The 20807-nt window shown below is 44.3% G+C and overlaps 1 protein-coding gene across 1 annotated transcript in view; it reads left to right on the forward strand.

Annotated features, from left to right (window-relative positions):
* LOC147718117 (E3 ubiquitin-protein ligase TRIM11-like) overlaps positions 1 to 18448 on the forward strand; it is a 335542-nt gene extending 317094 nt beyond the window's left edge. The window contains exon 8 of the mRNA XM_086919194.1: positions 17118 to 18448. Coding sequence (XP_086775320.1) covers positions 17118 to 17731 — 614 coding nt within the window. The 3' untranslated portion in view covers positions 17732 to 18448. The remainder of the gene's footprint in view (positions 1 to 17117) is intronic.
* Positions 18449 to 20807: the final 2359 nt, after the last annotated feature.

The raw sequence follows: 20807 nt of genomic DNA on the forward strand, positions 1-20807 counted from the left end.
GCTAGCTTGACTCCAAGTGGTGTGGAGTGCCTGGGACCCACGTCTGGGCATCCCCAGCGCGCTTAGGGCGGCAATTGCAAAAACAACAAGTGATGGACCGAATGTGGATCAATGTCACACATTCCCCCAGTCAAAAGATCTGGGCCCAAATCCATCGTTTTTTTGCACTCCACACCACCCTGGGTTAGACAATGGCGATATGCAAATCAGCTCTGACCCTGTTGCCCCATGGGAACAGTCCAGTCCGAACTACAAAAGCCATGTCCTTCCCAGAACGGAATCAAGCATCCGAGGACCGGACCGGTTTCGAGGTAACACCTCTCATCAGCCCGGCTAGCTTGACTTCAAGTGGTGTGGAGTGCCTGGGACCCACGTCTGGGCATCCCCAGCGCACTTAGGGCGGCAATTGCAAAAACAACAAGTGATGGACCGAATGTGGATCAATGTCACACATTCCCCCAGTCAAAAGATCTGGGCCCAAATCCATCGTTTTTTTGCACTCCACACCACCCTGGGTTAGACAATGGCGATATGCAAATCAGCTCTGACCCTGTTGCCCCATGGGAACAGTTGAGTCCGAACTACAAAAGCCATGTCCTTCCCAGAACGGAATCAAGCATCCGAGGACCGGACCGGTTTTGAGGTAGAGGTGTTACCTCGAAACCGGTCTGGTCCTCGGATGCTTGATTCCGTTCTGGGAAGGACATGGCTTTTGTAGTTCGGACTGGACTGTTCCCATGGGGCAACAGGGTCAGAGCTGATTTGCATATCCCCATTGTCTAACCCAGGGTGGTGTGGAGTGCAAAAAAACGATGGATTTGGGCCCAGATCTTTTGACTGGGGGAGTGTGTGACATTGATCCACATTCAGTCCATCACTTGTTGTTTTTGCAATTGCCGCCCTAAGTGCGCTGGGGATGCCCAGACGTGGGTCCCAGGCACTCCACACCACTTGGAGTCAAGCTAGCTGGCTGATGAGAGGTGTTACCTCGAAACCGGTCCGGTCCTCGGATGCTTGATTCCGTTCTGGGAAGGACATGGCTTTTGTAGTTTGGACTGGACTGTTCCCATGGGGCAACAGGGTCAGAGCTGATTTGCATATCGCCATTGTCTAACCCAGGGTGGTGTGGAGTGCAAAAAAACGATGGATTTGGGCCCAGATCTTTTGACTGGGGGAGTGTGTGACATTGATCCACATTCAGTCCATCACTTGTTGTTTTTGCAATTGCCGCCCTAAGTGCGCTGGGGATGCCCAGACGTGGGTCCCAGGCACTCCACACCACTTGGAGTCAAGCTAGCCGGGCTGATGAGAGGTGTTACCTCGAAACCGGTCCGGTCCTCGGATGCTTGATTCCGTTCTGGGAAGGACATGGCTTTTGTAGTTCGGACTGGACTGTTCCCATGGGGCAACAGGGTCAGAGCTGATTTGCATATCGCCATTGTCTAACGCAGGGTGGTGTGGAGTGCAAAAAAACGATGGATTTGGGCCCAGATCTTTTGACTGGGGGAGTGTGTGACATTGATCCACATTCAGTCCATCACTTGTTGTTTTTGCAATTGCCGCCTTAAGTGCGCTGGGGATGCCCAGACGTGGGTCCCAGGCACTCCACACCACTTGGAGTCAAGCTAGCCGGGCTGATGAGAGGTGTTACCTCGAAACCGGTCCGGTCCTCGGATGCTTGATTCCGTTCTGGGAAGGACATGGCTTTTGTAGTTCGGACTGGACTGTTCCCATGGGGCAACAGGGTCAGAGCTGATTTGCATATCGCCATTGTCTAACCCAGGGTGGTGTGGAGTGCAAAAAAACGATGGATTTGGGCCCAGATCTTTCGACTGGGGGAGTGTGTGACATTGATCCACATTCAGTCCATCACTTGTTGTTTTTGCAATTGCCGCCCTAAGTGCGCTAGGGATGCCCAGACGTGGGTCCCAGGCACTCCACACCACTTGGAGTCAAGCTAGCCGGGCTGATGAGAGGTGTTACCTCGAAACCGGTCCGGTCCTCGGATGCTTGATTCCATTCTGGGAAGGATATGGCTTTTGTAGTTCGGACTGGACTGTTCCCATGGGGCAACAGGGTCAGAGCTGATTTGCATATCGCCATTGTCTAACCCAGGGTGGTGTGGAGTGCAAAAAAACGATGGATTTGGGCCCAGATCTTTTGACTGGGGGAGTGTGTGACATTGATCCACATTCAGTCCATCACTTGTTGTTTTTGCAGTTGCCGCCCTAAGTGCGCTGGGGATGCCCAGACGTGGGTCCCAGGCACTCCACACCACTTGGAGTCAAGCTAGCCGGGCTGATGAGAGGTGTTACCTCGAAACCGGTCCGGTCCTCGGATGCTTGATTCCGTTCTGGGAAGGACATGGCTTTTGTAGTTCTGACTGGACTGTTCCCATGGGGCAACAGGGTCAGAGCTGATTTGCATATCGCCATTGTCTAACCCAGGGTGGTGTGGAGTGCAAAAAAATGATGGATTTGGGCCCAGATCTTTTGACTGGGGGAGTGTGTGACATTGATCCACATTCAGTCCATCACTTGTTGTTTTTGCAATTACCGCCCTAAGTGCGCTGGGGATGCCCAGACGTGGGTCCCAGGCACTCCACACCAGTTGGAGTCAAGCTAGCCGGGCTGATGAGAGGTGTTACCTCGAAACCGGTCCGGTCCTCGGATGCTTGATTCCGTTCTGGGAAGGACATGGCTTTTGTAGTTCGGACTGGACTGTTCCCATGGGGCAACAGGGTCAGAGCTGATTTGCATATCGCCATTGTCTAACCCAGGGTGGTGTGGAGTGCAAAAAAAACGATGGATTTGGGCCCAGATCTTTTGACTGGGGGAGTGTGTGACATTGATCCATATTCAGTCCATCACTTGTTGTTTTTGTCAGATTTAGTAATGTCAGCAAAATTTACAGAACATGATTATTTACAGGGTTCATCAAATTATGAAGAGATGTATTGCTACAATCACTTTGCACATCACTATTTACATAAATCTGCTCAACCTAGAGATGTTTTTAATTATAATCAATGGGAACATTGTGCAACTCCACCTAAAAGCGGTTCGAAAACATTTTATGAGAAATTCCCATACTTTTCAGGGTTTAACACAAGTGATGCAGAAACGTTTTACTTCAAACTGTTAAATAAGGCAGGGATAAAAACAATGCTGACAAATACTAAATTAATCTATTCAGAAACATTTTATGAAAAAATGACAACATTTGGTTTTGACTTTTGGAAAAACAACATTGAAACAAAAACCATCTGGGGTACCAAAAATTGGCAGGTCCAAGGTTTAGAAGCATTATTTAGAGCCTGCCTGATCCCAGAACAAATGATATTCTTGAATGACACCATTCAACAAACTACTTGTCTTGGCCTAGATAAGATTAAAGACTTAAACAAACCGTCTATTCCACAGCCAACACCTGACAGTAATAGCACTACAGATGTTGAGATAGACGTATCCCATATTTTACACCAAAACAGAACACATCCTGATTGGAAAAAATGGTTGATCTGGCCCACAGACACAAATAACTGTCAAGATAGATTCCTGAACAAACAACAGGGGTTCAAAATGACCAGGCCAGACCCTAGATACTCCCAGAGACAACAACCAGGGATAGTTACAACATACAGTGTAGGAAAACGATGCCTTGAGTGGCTAGAAAAATCCACACTGGCTGAAATTAAGCAACACTTGACTTTACTTAAAGACTGTGCTGACTTGCGTGATTTCTTAATGGGACCACGCAAACAGTGTCAAAAATGTTTCATAGCGGCCGGTATATACGCTGCGTACAACGAAGCATGGAAAGTAATGAAAATTGAAACAGCAGAAAAAATACGAGAAATTGATCGTATTAATTTGGAAAAATCACTTTCTGTTGTGGACAATGGGTTAATGACTCTGTCCTCCAGAATATACTCACTGGACAGTATTGTATCATCTGCTATTGATATAATAGAGCAGGACTTACTAATGTTACAACACGGTCAGTCCCAATTACGTTCTATTGTACAGCTTGGCTGGACGTTGCAAAATCTGCTTTCAGGCTATGTGCCATGGCGTTTGATAAACACAACGTCATTATTCTCTATCTTTAACCTTACTGATAAACAAATCAGTTTGGCACAAAAAGGAGCAGACTATATGATTCTGAGCATTGAAAAACTTGAGAGATTACCATTGACAATGTCAGAAAGACCTGTCATTGAATGGATAATTCACGGAATAATCACAATTCCGATAACAACTTTCCAATTTAAAAATTGCCAAGAGTATATACCAGCAGGCCCGTATGAAAGGTTGGGTAAAGGGTACATTAAGTCATCATGGAAATTACCTTACACACACACATGTTATAGTGACAAAAAACAGAATGTATTTCTTAGTGGTAACAATTGTAAACGATCACTAAGCGGTATACTTCTGTGCCAAGGTATTAATCTGCATGGGGCCTGTGAGGGGACTTCAAATAACCTTTCATGCCACCAGCACGGCACACTTGCAACACAAATAGAGCCATTCTTTAGACAACTTTCTAACAGGAGTTACGTTCTAATAACGGACCACAGCTGTTGTGGCATGGTGCCCGGGAAAGCCTATCTCGTAAGCGTTAGTTCCATGGTCACTTGCTGTATGCAAGTATTGTATCCAAGTAGCACTCCAGACACGGAGGCAAAAATTTGGCCTTCTCTAAATATCTCTTCTATTAGAATTGATACTTTAAGCAGAATGAAGTCTGTTCTTTTGCAGACAACAGTGCCTTTAACGTCATCAAAAGAGCCGTATGATCTTCTGGTTGCAAGGACAACGGCAGAGATACATACACTTTTATCAACAAATTGCCCCGTGCATTTCGTAGAAATGCTAAGCCAAATCCTAAATATGTCTGATAACAGTGGTATCCCACATATATTTAAGACAATTTTTTCGGGACTGTTAACACCCTTCGAAGCAGTTCTGGGCATTTTTCCCAATTTTGTCCATTCTGTCCTTGGAGGCCTACCACTACTTTTGGGACTCGTAGCAGGTATTCTATTTCTGATCCTTCTGCTCCCATATGGCAAGCCAAGTTGCAGACAAGACTCCAGCAACAATGGAAGAAACGATCCTAGCTATACGCTATCGGGACCGCATAACTAAAGTCCTTGGATTAGCCCGGCTAAGAGATCTGAACATGACCTGGTTTCTTTCATTCAGACCTATCTGGCAAAATTGCATCCTACCTGTGCTTCGATGTCTGCTATGCGGATAAGAATGCGTGTTAGACAACTGTCTTACACTACAATCAGCAGTACCAATGGATGTCGATACTTTGCTAAGTCCTGTAACGGCTCATGCATCGTGTTGTCCCCAGCGGCTACCCATTCTGATGACGGCATTCTTTGAGACTTCACCACTACGATTAGGTGGCTGTGGAGTACGAGATGAGAGCAGCATCAACTAGGTACAGCCTTCTGTGAGCATTGCTGATCCTACCATCGATGATAGCAATCATGCAGAAAACTGCACTATTTCGGCATTTTCGAATTTAGTTGAACTTTCACTTTAAGCTGTAGACTGTTTTTTTGCACATCTGTCTGATATGATGTTCTCTCCTGAACAAAAATAAAACTTTTTAAGCAACAAGCACACAGCGTTCCCCTGAACTCTGAAATTCGGCCTTCAGCTTTGATAAACAAAAGCTACTGAAAACATTTGGAACTATTTTCTCCCCTGAAAGCGAAATTATTTTTTCCCAGCTTCCAAAATATTTACCTTTTTCTGGTACATTTACTCTGCTTAAAGTAGGACTATTCTTAAAGAACAGAGCATCTATTTTAGGAACTCTCTAGAGACAATATATTACCTCAGCCTCTAGCACATTTACACCAACTATATTTCATATGTGATGGAATGGTCTTGAACTTCTTTTCTGTATTAAGAGCCATTTCATGTGTAATTTTCGCAAATCGTTCAGCTGATATATAAACATGTTTAACTGAATGGTTCCCTTGCTTGAAAAGCGTACAGTACAAATAATAATTTTTTGTGTATTTTGCATACACCATTTCAAATGCATGAATGTATTTTGGGGTGGGTTGGAATACACATGCAACTTTACATGTTTACTATTGCTTAGTTTTTAGTAATGATGGACATTAGATCGTGGATTGGGTATTGTGTTTTTATCTAGGAACCTGAATCGATATTTCTATTTCATGCCCTTGTACGGTTATAATCAATAATATCCCTATAATGGCATAGGAATCATATCCATTTTAGCTGTAGCCCGTGTAGTCATATTAAGCAAGGCTACCTCCTCAGACTCCTAGAAAGCACAACGAGTTCTCTAAACAAACCAAACCTCCAGCAACCTGGGAAATCCTTGTTTGCTTTTGTTTTGATTTCGTCCTAGAACTCCTGTGAAGCACTGTAAGAACAGCCAGTTCTTGGTGACATCTTTATTGACATCTTATGTCCAACCTTACGTCAAACCCGGCACCTTTCAGGTATAAATATACCAATGTTGCCTTAAGCAAACACACGGTGGTGGTTTTGGAGCAGAGCAGCTATCTACTTGCCCAAGAGCCCAGCTGATGCGAGAGTCCACGGACGCTGCCCCTCCTCTTTGATGCGCTGAGAAAGACGCTGAATTTTTCTCCAGCCGAGAAAATCTAGCTCCGGTGTTTCCAGCCTACCCTTGCGGGTTGCTGGAATATCGAGTCCTGAGGAAAGAGATACCAGACCTCCTGCATTCTATTACCAAGGTACGGAGCTGACTAAACCCTTAAAGAGAATTCTTGTGTCAGATTCTTGGCAAAACCAACTTAACTTAAACTGCTACTTACTTACTCCTTCCCAGTATTAGGCTTAGGTCAGGTACACCGGGGTAGGCGTAGTTTAGAAGCACCAGTTGAGTACGTTAGTCAATGTATATATGTATGTATATATTTTATCCACTTTAAAGTATCTTATGGCTAAGAAACCATATCAATGCTTTTACATTATTATTTCATAATACTCCTTTTACTGTACACACTTTACTTTATATTAAGTATTGCAATCATGGCAATTCATTTCTCTTGCATGAGAAAAAAGACTGTTCAATAAATTACACCCTTTTATTGAAAACGCCCGTCTCTCTTTTCTCTGCACTCTGGTGAAACTAAGTATGCACAACTGACTGAGTGAAATAGCTGTCTATTGTTTTCACACAACTCTAGAGATACACTCTTATTCTGAGGGAGCAAAGTTGTCAAGTTATATGGTTGTCAGAAGCTAATCCCTTCTTGTCTATCCAGGGAGGTTAAACCCCTCCTCGTTTATTCGAGAAAGTTTCTAGTGACCTCTGAGCTAGCTGGCAAACCTTAAGTCTAATATAGTCAGAAGAGACCTAGTCGACCTCAGTCCTACGTCTACACTGCTGAATATATTATTCCAATGCGCAGAGCATATTGGGAATATAGGAACTACACTACAACTGGTTCCATCTTAAATCTATGGACCACAGTGGAGTGGCTAACTGTCAAAATCAAAAAGCTGAAATACATGGTGGTGTGTAGTGCAGAACCTCTACTACTCTCTGGTATCTCCCCAGACAATTCTTCACCCCTCAGGAGATGCTGCTGAGGCTTCAGCTCTCTCACCAGAGAAGACCAGACAATGCAGAGAGGAGGCAGGCAGCACATCTGTTGGATTCATGCTCAGAGCAGTGTGTTTGCTTTGGCTACAGTTAGGGTGTGTTTTTCCTAACCCAGGTAGATTGGCCTGATCCGCAGCATTGAAGACAAAGAGGCTTTCTCTACTCTACCAAATATATTTAGTGAGACATACACCAACGTAGGCTCTATTTACCACTGCAGGGAGTAGTGAGGGGCATGAGGGGTGAACAGAGAATGGTGGGGAGTGTAATGATGAAGGGGAGACAGCCACCATCAGGATTTAAAGTAGTCTCAATGGTAAATTGCAAGCTTGGGAGTGGCTAGCGTGGTGTGTTCATGTGCAGTCCATAACCACCCCTCTCAAACACAGGGGCTGTGAGGGGTTCCAGTCTTCTCATTCTACAATGACCTGCCAGGCAGAGGGTATAACAGTGCATTTGTGAAAATTCAGTATTTACCTATGATTTGCCAACTTTGGCATTTTAGTTGCTGTCGCTATCTTTGTTGTGAAATGTGCTAACACCACTTAATTAGTAGAGATGGGTGAAATAATCAGTTCTGCCATGCGGAATTTGTGGAATCTGGCAACTCTTCATTACACTTGTATGTTATGTTATGTTATGTTATATTGTGTTTATATAGCGCACGGCTACTCTAAAAGAGTGTCCCGGCGCTTTCCACAAGCATCCGCTTGTAATGCGGACATTTGTCATAATTCTGCCAATTGCCGCATGGTGGAATTTTTTCATGCATGAGATTCGAGAGAGATAAGTTGCAGAGCGAGAGTGAGGTTTGGCATTGCCTAGTGCGATTTCTGATCAGAAGGAGGACATTCAGGTAGACTTTTAATGCAGGTAGTCAGGGGCGGTGGTAAGCGCTCATGGTCAGAGGGCTGCCACTCGAGTAGAAAATCTACCTGCGCGGCCAGTGGCATAACAAAAGCCCTCAAGATACCCCCTCCTGGATTCCCCTGGGTGTCTAGTTCTCAAAAATGTATAGGTTTGCTTGGATTCCCTAGGTGCCGGCAGAGCTAGGGTTCAAAAGCTACAGCTAGCCACTTTGCAAAAAACTGGTCATTTTTCACTGTGAAAATGTGATGTATCCATGTTGTGTTTTGCACCGTTTCCTGTTGTGAGCACTAGGCCTACCAAAACAAGTGTGGTACCATTTTCCTTGGAAGACTTTGGGGAACGTGAGGTGCATGGAAATGTGAGATAGGTGGAATTGTGTGGTCCACGCAGATTCCGGAACTTTCCACCAAAGAAATGTGAGGAACATGTGTTTTTTACTTACAATTTTGTAATTTTGTCTGGGTAACAGAACATGGTGGGAGCCAGTCAAGTCACCCTATCCTGGATTCCCATGAGTTTGCTAGGGTTCCCTAGGTGCTGGCAGAGCTAGAGTTAAAAAATTACAGCTAGGCACTTTAGAAAAAAGGGTAATTTTTCACTGTGAAAATGTGGTTGCGTTTTGCACTGCTTCCTGTCACTTGCACTAGGCCTACCCACGCAAGTAAGGTACCAATTTTCTCTGAAGACTTTGGGGAATGGGGGTGGGTGAAATTTTGTGGATCCACGCACATTCCAAAACTTTCCACCACAGAAATGTGAGACAAATGTGTTTTTTTATGGACAATTGTTTAGGTTTGCAAGGGATTCTGGGTAACAGAACCTGGGGTGAGCCAGTCAAGTCTCCCCATCCTGGATTCCCATGGGTGTGTAGTTTTAAAAAATGTATAGGTTTGCTCGGTTTCACTATGGGGCCAGCAGAGCTAAGTCCGCCCGTCATCCTAATAGGCCCCTTAGTTTGGAGGGTGTAGGAAGGTAAAAAAAAGAGAGAATATATTTTTTTTGTTTTAATTGTAAAAAAAAAACAGGTTCCCACCTTTCTACATGACCATGCAGTTTGATCCGCCCGATAAATTCTTACAAAACAAAGGCGATCCCCCAATCCCATGGACACGATGGAAGGAGGAATTTATCAATTACATGAAGGCAATTGATGGCGAACGCATGGGAGCAGATAGGAAGAAAAGTATTCTTTTACACTGTAAATGTGTTCCAAATGCTTGTGGTAAAGTAGCTTCTGTCTCAGATGAGATTCCAAATGTGTGCAAGTGTGAATGTGGTGGATTCTGCAGTGAAGATAAAAAGGGGTTTGTTGTGTACCTTAATGACACATTTTGTGTCTACACAAAAAACAACCTTTATGTGAAGTGGATGTGCTTGGTGTTAAACTTGAACCTGTGGCTGATTCAGGGTCTCCCTGGACGATTATTTCCAATATGCGTTTAAGTTCCATGTTGGATTTTTCTAATATTTTACCGTCTGACATTTTTGCAGTAAGCTTTGATGGGTCCAGAATTTACATTTTTTTTTAAGTGGACCTTATATTTAAACCCCGGTGTATGGCAGTCAATTTGTATATAGGCGTCAAGGGTGTGAACGTACTAGGTTGGAGAGACCAGTGGAAGCTTGGAATCATTTGTAATCCTCGTGCTGCAGAACCAATGATTTTGGATGAAAATGCCTTTTTAGATAACATTGCTTTAGTCAAACCTGAGGTGAAAGAAAGTCTAATTAAAACTGAATTCAAAGATGTTTTTTTCTGATAGGTTGGGCATGATTAAGAATTACTTGCATAAGATAAAACTTAAAACTGGTGTAATTCCTGTCAAAGAAAAACTAATTATTGAGCCCATAGATTCCTTGGAATGGGTTTCTCCCATTGTTTGGTGGGGAAGCTGAATAAAAATGTAAGAATGTGTGTTGATCTTAGGGCTCTCATTTCGGGTATTATTGTAGACTGCCATCCCCTTCCCAATATAAATGAGGTCGTTTCTATGTTGGAAGGAGCTAAAGTGTTTTTCACACTCGACCTGAGATCAGCCTCTCATCAGATTCCTCTTACAGAAGATTCAAAATGCCACACAGCTTTTATCACCTCCCAAGGCTTGTACCAATACACCAGAATGCCGTTTTGGTTTAGCCTCAGCGGCATCGGTATTTCAAAAAATTATGTTCAATGGATTCAGAGATGTTGACAATTTCATAAAGTGTTTTCAGGACGATATTTTGATTTATTCAGGCACTAATGAAGTGCATGTACAACACTTACGAATTGTCCGTGAGAAATTGAGGAAAAATGGGTTGACTTCAAAGTCTAGCAAATGTAAAGTGTTTCAAAACTCAGTAGAATATTTGGGTCACACCTTGTCAGGTGATGGTGTGGTTCCGAAAAAGTCGAATGTTGAAGGCATTACCAATGCTCCTTCTCCCACAAACAAAGAACAGGTGCTTTCTTTCGCAGGGATGTGCGAGTATTATAGTAAGTTTGTAAACAACTTTGCATCCAAAATGGAGCGCCTTAGAAAACTTCTCAGACATAACACTCCTTTTGTTTGGCAACAAGAACAACAATCAGCGTTTAACCTAATCAAATCGGATATTCTGCAAGCCCCCACATTCAAGCCTTTCTGTATGAATAAAGTGTGTATAATTACTGTAGATGCCAGTATGTATGGTATTGGGTCTGTTTTGTCACACAAATGTGGAAAAGAAGAGTGGAAGGTTTGTTTTGCATCTCGCACTCTGAGTGAAACTTAACGTAGATATGCGGTAATAGAAAAATACGTTTTAGCTTGTGTGTGGGCCATTGCACACTTCAGGAATTATTTGGGGTAGCAAGTTTGTGTTGAGAACGTGTTATAAACCTTTAGTCATCATCCTTTCCCCAGGTGGTGGATGGAATTCAACTGCTCGCATTGCCAGATTGACCTCTAGATTTCAGGAATATTGTTTCACACCTGAGTTTGTGCCAGGTAAGAAGAATGTTATTGCAGATTTCATGTCTCGCCCTCCATGTCAAACCACCTGCAATGATAAATCTGATGATACTGAAGTTGTTACCTGTTTACAGGATGTTTTATTGAGTTCATTTGAGGATATTTCTGAAGAGGCTTGGAAACTTGCAGATGACCAAGATCTTTCTTTGCAGACTATTAAGTAGTACATTTTAGAGGGTTGGCCATATAAAAAAAATATCACAGAAAATGTTATGCCTATGTTTAGTGTATTGAATGAGTTAGAATTAGAAGGTGATTTGATGTTCAAAGCTGGCAAATGTGTACCCCTTTCAGTATACAAAAAGTCATTTTAGATCTGGCACATAAAACGCATCCTGGAATGTCTGCTATGAAACGTCTGATAAGAAATTATTTTTGGTGGCCAGGTTTAGATAGGATGGTGAATCGCAAAGTGAGAGAATGTGATGTTTGTATGGGAAGTGAGAAGATGTTGAAAGTTAATGTTCCCCCTTTAAATAATTCAACTTGGCCCACTGAACCTTGGAAAAAAGTGGCTTTTGATATCTCTGGTCCTTTTATGTGTCTTCCCAGTGATTCTCGCTATGCTTTTGTACTTGTTGATTACCACTCTAAGTGGCCTGAGGCCAAATTTGTTTCTGCTGCCTCAATCAACATGTTTATAGAATTTTTCGAAGAGGTATTTTCTAGGAAAGGTTGTACTTGAATACTTGTTACCAATAATGGAGTTCAACTTACCTCTTTGGAAATGGGGAAGTTTCTTAAACACCAAAATATTAAACACTGTACTGCTTCAGTTTATGAACCTCATGAAAATAGTTTGGTAGAACGCTTCAACAGGGTTTTGAAGGGGTTTGTATCTGATGTCGGTAAGTCTGGTAGTAGTTGGAGAAATTTACTAAGAGAAAAACTTTGGCTATATCGCATCACGCCATATTCAACAACTGAAGTCAGTCCCTTTCGTCTGCTCAAGGGGCGTGATCCAGCGTCTACTGTTTGTCTGTGGTGGTTCAAAGACAAATATTTAAACAAATCTGTGTCAAGCAATTTGGTAAGGGATGTTGCTGAAAAAGTAGAGTCCAAACAAGCCAAGACTAAATAATGGTATGATAATAAATGGAATGTTAAAACACCAAATGTGTCTGTTGGTGATTCGGTAAGAATTAGGAGACCAGGGTATCCCACCAAATGCTCTGACAAGTTTGGTAAACCGATGAAAATTGTCAAAGTTTTTAGTAACAGTGTTATCACTCAGGATGGCAAGTTGTGGAACATCAAATGAGTTGCCAAGTGCCCTTCTATTCATAATTCCATGGTTCCTGATGTACACCTTGTTTCCAATGAGGCTGTTGCCTCTAGAGTTAAGACTTCTGTTCGTTCAAGGTGTCCTCCTAGAAGACTTGCTGATTATATGACTTAACTGTATTTTGCTTTTAACTGTTGATGTTAATTTGTTAAAAAGGGAGGTATGTTACATCTTCCATTTATTTCTTTCTTTATTTCTCTATCCCTTTAAGTGAACTGCATTTATCATTATTGGTTATGATCCACATAAAACCCTGCCTGCTGCTAGGCACCAGGTCAGTTGCACTGTTCCTTCCTGCCAAGCAGCTGCTGTTTGTTGCTGTGTCGCACTCTTCGAAATAAACCTCTGTAAATCCAACTGTTCCAGTTCTATATGTAACAGTACACTGTTCAGGGGTGTGCTCTTTTAACTGAGCTGCTCACCCTGTTATATCCTAGCACCAGTAGCTGTCCCTTCATCAGACCCTTGACCTGTGAACAAAAGCCGGGAGGTGGGTCATGTTACCCGCTTACCTCCAGTTTCTTTTGCGCACGTTCCACTCAGCGTCATGCTCCAGCCTATGCGCACTCCAAATAATAACACATAGCTGTTAATTTTCTCTTGGCGAGGATGCAAAGGAGCCTGTGCGGCTCGCAAGTCCTGATGCTCTCACGTTGCATTGAAGTTACCCATAAAAACCAGTGCTCCCCAGTTGGCCTCAGGTGTATAGAAAAGTGCCAGGTTCTGCTTACACGTTGGGCCAGCAAAGTACGGTCTGAAGCACTAGTTACAATACATTAATGTTGTAATTTTCCATTTCTATAGAGTTTGAGGCTAAACAGATCTTTCTCAATTTCCCTTATGAATTAGGGGGACAGCATTTCCAGGAAGGTTTTAAGATATTGGAGTTGAAACAACATCAACAGCGAGCATACGTACTTTGGGGTGGCCCTCACCTCACACACAGGAGTACATTCCCTGTAATGGCATACAGGCCCTCCCTCACTAATGCATCCCACAGGTTAAAAAGAAATAGTGAAAAAGCAAGCCATGCTCACAAAATAGAAGCACACAGATTGGGAGCAGATATGTACAGCATTTACTGCACGTGGGGACCACAAAAAGGTGGACTGCCTTAAACCATAACTGGGAATCTGAGATTCCGATATTGTCATAGGACCGCTCACACAGTTAACATACCGCCGGGTAGGATTGAGAGCAGAACCGTACAGTATCCAATAGCACATGGGGGAATAATAATAATACGCAAACCAGTCTGGCTACGCTGGGTAAAAATGTTTGAACATGAATTGTAAAGTTACAAGAAGGTAAGACGAAACACGGCAGGTCTTTGATTCTGGTGGAGGGCAATCAATTCTGGAGATAAAGCAAGCAAACTTGGTATATTTGCTGCATTAAGCAACAAGGGTCACAGCTGGTCAGCACGGAGTGTGTATCTGTGAATGGACATTGCCACAATCCTGAAGTGTGACGGAAGAAATAATTTTAGCCCAGCAAAAACAAATCAAGGTACTTACTTGCAGATGCACAACAGACAAACATTCACTGGAACCAGACTTGACACTATTAAGTGTTCGCCAGAGTTTATCAATAGATCTGCTTGTGCAAATGTCTGGTCACTCTGGAGAAATGTCCACTGCGTAAACCAGTTCGTGTTACAGGTTGCTTCAGGTAAGCTAAATTTTGCTTGCGTGATATACTGGCAGATGCACAAGACATAAAACATTCTCTGAAACCAGATTTGACACCATTAATTTGTTATCAATAAAACTGTCTGTGCAAATGTCTGTTCAATTCAGCAAAGTAGGCACACGCTGTAAACAAGGGCATGTTACAGGTTGCTTCAGTGAAGCTAAATTCACCCTCCTTATAGCCATGGCAGCCAGGCGGGTTGTGGAGTTGTCATCTAACTAGTGTGCTGCGGTTCCAAAAGTTTGTAAAACTATTGGCTAAAACACAAATAGACTACAATGTATTAAAGAACATTTGGCAGTCCCATTATTCAAGAACGGGCAGGTATTTGTACCAATTGTTCTTCTCCTGTTCACACCTACTTGTCAGTTCCCTAGTAAATATTAGCAGAAGTTAGGAAGTGGACAACTTACTCTAGGGTGGGATCATCAGCATGGCGACACAGCTCCAAAATATCGCAGTTAGGCGGAGAGGGGCTGGCATGCAATATGGACATGAAATGAAGCAGAATACAGGGTTGCAAGCGTAATGCTATAGGCGTTACAGTTGCCCATGCACGGGCAGAAGGGTACAGTGGCAGGAACCTACAAATAGAGTGGGATTTAAATAGGTGGGTTGGGCAAGTTTGTCAAATTCAAAAAAGGTGTGTGCTGTGACTCCAATAGGGTGAAGAAAGAAGGGTTCGTGTACAAATGCTGACAATCAGCAGAACTCGGCGTACATTCAAATTTAGAAGGTGCAGGTAAATTTGCTCATAGGTGCTCTCCACGTCCTCACAAATCTTGAACAAGGGCTTAGTCAATCCCACATTTAAAGGCACACACTGCATGCAGTGCACAATGGATTATATCAGACAGAACTATGGTCATGTAGAGAGCAGTAGTTTGGCATTCCCTATGGGGTAAGAATTCTTGCTGGTGCTGTACTTCGTACAGGTGGAAGTCAGCCGATAGAGATATGGGTATGGTGTTGGCCACAACCAATAAGTAGTTAACAAATATACTGAGACGAACTCCACTATGCTTATAAGTGAAATCTGAAGTCGGGGACTGGGCGGTGAGAGGTAAATGCAGGACTCATGCAACCACTAACCAGAAGGCCCTTAACGGCACACAGAGGGCAACATGGGTACATCACTAGGAACTGCGGCTAAAGAAAAGAACAGCGGTTCTCAACTCCCAGGGAGGCAATCGAACAATCCCACGGATGGTTAAATAAAGAGTTATATGATGTTACAATGCGATCAAAATAATCGCGGTACATCACAACGCATCTTTTACAACGCAAGTTGTTACCACGACTTGCGCTGTAGGGTGCTGGACTTAGGAATAGTAAGATTTACTATTCCAACTACAGCCTACGTACAGTAGGGAAGGTGTTGGAATAGTAAATCTACTATTCCTTAGTCTAGAGCGCCCTCCAGCGCAAGTCGTGCTAATGACTTGCGTTGGAAAAGACGCGTCGTAATGGCACCGCAGTGTTTTGACCGTGTTGTGAAGGATGTTTACCTAAATAAAGCTGTGGTTGAAACAGAAAACAGTTGTTCCCTACTTTGGTGGAGGCCATCGAACTTTCCTACGGTAAGGTAAATAATGCACAAGCCCACTAATCAGGAGGGCTTGGTTAAACTCTAATTCAAAATCAATCAGAATGAGAAGGGCTGGGTAAATTAGGCTTGGCCTCTTTAGTGCTAACATTACAGGATACCCCCGATAGGGACGGGCACCCATATGTCAGAGGTAGATAGGGGCTGTCTAGCGAAAAGGACTGGTAACCACAGGTTCCAGGAGGTTATGGAGCCTGTCATGGTGGGGGCCCTGGATATGACGGCGGCCATATCCAGGGCTTTGGCGGAGTTACAGGGTTTCCGGAGGCTGATAGGTACATAGGGGTACTCTTTCAGGAGCACAATAGGGGTGCCTTATGCCAAAATCCCAGGAGTCTTTATGGCAGGACCCTGGTGGAGCAATCGGGGGCTTGCCTGGTCACGCTTTGCCCCTTGCAAGGCATGTGTAATGTCATGGACTGGTAGTCCATGGTATTTAAGGGGGCTAATCCCCTCATAATGGTAGCACCGATTGGGTTGGGCACGATGCAGTTTGGCTCATCAGGCGGGCCGGCCAGCTCAGGTCAGTCACCGCTGCCTGCCCTTGGATCACCCGTAAGTTAACCCACAAAGTTGACATACTCCTTGAAGGTAAGACACCTGCAGCAAACTGTTTTCAACAAAAAGATGTTGTGGACTGATTATTTTACAACATGACTTTACTGAGGCGTGGACGTGGATAATAAAGGGGCTGCAAGTATCCGAGGCCTCGTGGGACTGAGGGGGTGAAAAACACGAGGTCTCATCATAGAGCGGGAGCCCTCTAAGGTCACTGGTGTGCAGCAGGGAGCGTGTGGGGGTCAAGAGCCCTTTTATTTTAGGGTCAGCAAGTGATGTGAAGTAGCAGGCTCTGGTGTTTTACCCCAGACACGGGGGTGACCCTCAATAGCTGCTCTTCCGACGGGTCCTTGCTTCTTCCTCCAGAGGGGGCTCCAGGAGGGAGAATGTGATTTAGTTTGTACTCTCAGTGACTGACTCTCTCTCTCTCTCTCTCTCCACCGATCCTTGCACTCACTTGTGCATGTTCCTTCCACAGATGACGCCTGCAGAGGCAGAGGTGAGCTGAGGATAATCCTGGTCGGTAAAAGAGGAGCCGGGAAGAGCGCCACCGGGAACACCCTCCTGGGGAGAGAGGAGTTTGAGACCGGAGACTCAGGAGAGCCCGTGACCAGACGTTGCCAGAGGGGGGAGAGGCAGTGGGGGGGCCGGACCCTGGTGCTGGTGGACACCCGGGACATCCTCACCCCCTTCATCTCCCAAAAGCAGCTCTCCTTGGAGAGGGAGCGGTGCGCACAGCTCACCTCCCCGGGTCCTCACGCCCTCCTCCTGGTGCTCCGGGTTGGGCGGTTGACCCTGCCGGAGCAAGCGGCCACGCAGAGGATCCAGCGCCTCTTTGGGGCGGAGGCGCTACAGTACACGGTGGTCGTGTTTACACGGAAGGAGAAGCTGAGGAATACAACTATAGACACCTTTCTGGGTCAATCCGGGAACGAGGGTCGTAAATATCTGGTGCAGTGCTGCGGGGGGCGGGTCTGCGCACTCAACAACCGCGTGACGGGAGCAGAGCGGGAGGGGCAGGTGCGGGGGCTCATGCAGGTGATAGACAAGATGGTGGAAGGGAATGGGGGCAGGTATCTCAGGCTGGGGTAGGATCAGGAGGCTCGAGGGCTCTGGTGGAAGAAATAGAATCCGTGGTAAGTCTGTAACTGAGACGAAGTTTGGAAACAGTTAGAGAAGAGCACCCAAAGGGGATTGAAAATAACTTCCGGTGAAGTACTCCTGATCCACCTTCAACTCTGACCTGTGCCACAGGAACCATTTCAAAGCCACATGCCCACTTACTACTCCATCTAACAATGGATCCTATTAGATTCCATGTGAAGAAAAGATATTTGCTTAATTAATTTAATCTGTTCTTATATGTACCCTTTATGGACACCGTTCTTTCAAATAAATAATATATTTTCTGATTCATTCAGTTGCAAGACCTGCACATGCCCTGAATCTTGAACCTATGATTTAGGAAGGCTACAAAGTTTATTCTAACATCTCACACTCACGTTCACACTCAATCTCTGGTACTCTCCCTGTCTACACTCACTCAATCACTATCTTGGTCACTCTATCTTTAACTACATTTTTATTCTGCATCCGCCCCTCTCCCTCTTTCGGTCTGGGGCAGATTTACTAAATGGCTGCACAAGAGAGAAGAGAACAGCATAGAGCCACATTTACTAAACAGGCTTGTGTAATCTTCCCCTGCCCTGGTGTACAAACCGGCTGCCGAGCACCATGCACACACCTTTGAACTATAGTGTGACCAGAAGAGGTCAGGGAGCGAAGTGCCATCTTGCTCGCCTCCAGATGTGGGTGGGTGGAAGTATGCATTCTAATAAATTTGCAAGTTGGGTTTGTTACCCGTCCCACCCCCAGAGTCCTGGGAGCATTAAGGCTTCCCGTGCCAGCCTGTCGGTTGAAGAAGTTTCACCATATAATCCGACCCTGTCCCGTGATTATGATAGGCCCGGGAAGAAACACCACCATTTTACATGTACATTTTTCTTAAACTATCTTCTTTCCTACACAGTGGCATTTGACATGCAGACATTTGCGTGCGTGTCATTGCAGGATAGCTTTCCCCAAATCTACGTTAGTTCCTCTTTCGCTTCGTAGGCACGCTATCATGACAAATTTTAGTACTTTGGACATAGTTCATTTGCGCAAATGTTACTGTTAGTTGTTGTACGTTAGTCGTCAATGCTATCATAATAGGATATACAACTGCGTCCTGACTGAGACGGTGACACGGCCACATGGATGCTGTTCATTATTGTTGTGCAAGGATGACGTCGATTGTATAAGTAGGAACAGCAGGTATAACAATTATATATACAGCGTCACTTCCTGGTTTAGGTTAGAGGAGCGCTCCAGTGATGCTGCGAGGTCCATGCCGCAATTCCAGCTCGGCTGATTCCTGTCTCCTCATGCGAGGGATGCTGTCCAGCTCTACACCACGACGGGCAGCACTCTGACACTTACCTGCAGATTATGGGGAGTTAGACCAACCAAGAGGGGTTTGGCACATCACCCACCTTAGACACAACTAGGTTAGCCAGCGCTAGGTTGGAGTAACTTTAGCAACTACTTATCTGCCAGCATATATACACTGCTTTAGCAAAATGGTGGAACTGTGTATCTTATTCACTATTCACATAATGTTAATTACTTTATTGATTCCTTCTATTGATTATTGCAGCACACATATATTTTACAAGAATTGCAATACTTCAATAAATATTGAAAATGTCTTGCTGTGTATTTCTTGAGTACTTCTTTGCATCTGCATTAGTGAGTGATCAAAAAGGTTCCAGGTATGATACCACGATTTCCTAGGGGGATTGGTGTTATCATATTCTGAGATTGCATACTCCACCTGTTACCCGATTGTGTTTGGGGTGCAGAAGGTGCACCGTGAGCAAGCAGAACTACAGGCCAAAATACCCAAAGGGTGGTCACAGAATCAGTCCGGCACAATCCTGATGTATATTTCGTCCAACGAATGCACAGTTGTACGGGGGGACAAACCGCACGACAACCCAACGCTACCTTGCAGAATTTCCTTTTCTGTAATTGTCAGACTAACTGAACATCACAGATCAGTAGTGCATACATGTTTCACACACCACAGTGAACAACTTGACTTCGTTCTGTAGTGAATTATTTAGTCTGCCCACATAAGACGCTGAGGTGAACTCACTCTCGAAATAAAAATCCCTTATGCCTCATAATGCCCTGTCTTGCACATCTTTGAGTTATATCAAACATCTGTCCTTTACTCATAGACTATTACTTTATATGTCTGTATTGAAAGCCCTCTGGCACCCTACATTGTGTTGTAAATACTCGGGCATATTTACAATTTAAGTGACGGAGCGCAGCGTTAACCTTCTTAGCTTCTCCAGTATTACATCTTTCATAGATTCACATGCTTGTATCTTCCCCGTCGTCATGGTGGGAGTCTCACGGTAACAGAATGACCAAGCAGTATCATAGAGAAGAAAAACTGCATAGAAAATCCCCATAGGGGCTGTATTATTTGGTAACCAGACCATTTCTTTGTTTGGTCCAAAAGCCAGCCAATCAGCATTGCTGCCCTGCCCTCACACTCCCCAGCAGAAGCTTCCTGCCTCAGATTTCCAACCGCCTTCGTGTGAGAAAGGAGTCTCCCTGAGCTCTGCTCAGTTTTTCTGTTCCTGAGTGAACTTTTGACCCTTTGGAATCTTGTTTTCCTGTCTGCTGGATTAAGGTATTGTGTGTACCTAATTTTCTCATTATGGCTGAAAGCTCTAAAAAGAGGCTGTTCAGGCCTTGCAGATCCTGTGGGAAGGCCAGACTCTACTCTGAGGACCCACATAAGCACTGCCTTTACTGTCTCCATCCAAAGCAGGTGGCGAAAGACTGTAAACTCTGTAGAACCTTTTCTGACAAAACTAAAAGAGACAGAGAGGCTAGATTGCTGTTATGGCTTCAGAAGAAGAAGGCCACATCAGGCTCAGACTCTGAGGAGAAATCTTCTCATTCAACTCCCAAGAAAAGAAAGGCCTCTGTTTCTGTGGAGAGAGTGGAGTCTAAAAGGAGTAAATCTAAGGAGAAATCAACCTCATCTCTTCCTATTACTCCTCTGGAAAAGCAGTCAAGTCTTAAAGGGCCTGGGTCTGCGCCTTCG

The sequence above is a fragment of the Lissotriton vulgaris genome, chromosome 4_2 (genome assembly GCF_964263255.1).
Source record: "Lissotriton vulgaris chromosome 4_2, aLisVul1.2, whole genome shotgun sequence".
NCBI classification, from domain to species: Eukaryota; Metazoa; Chordata; class Amphibia; order Caudata; family Salamandridae; genus Lissotriton; species Lissotriton vulgaris.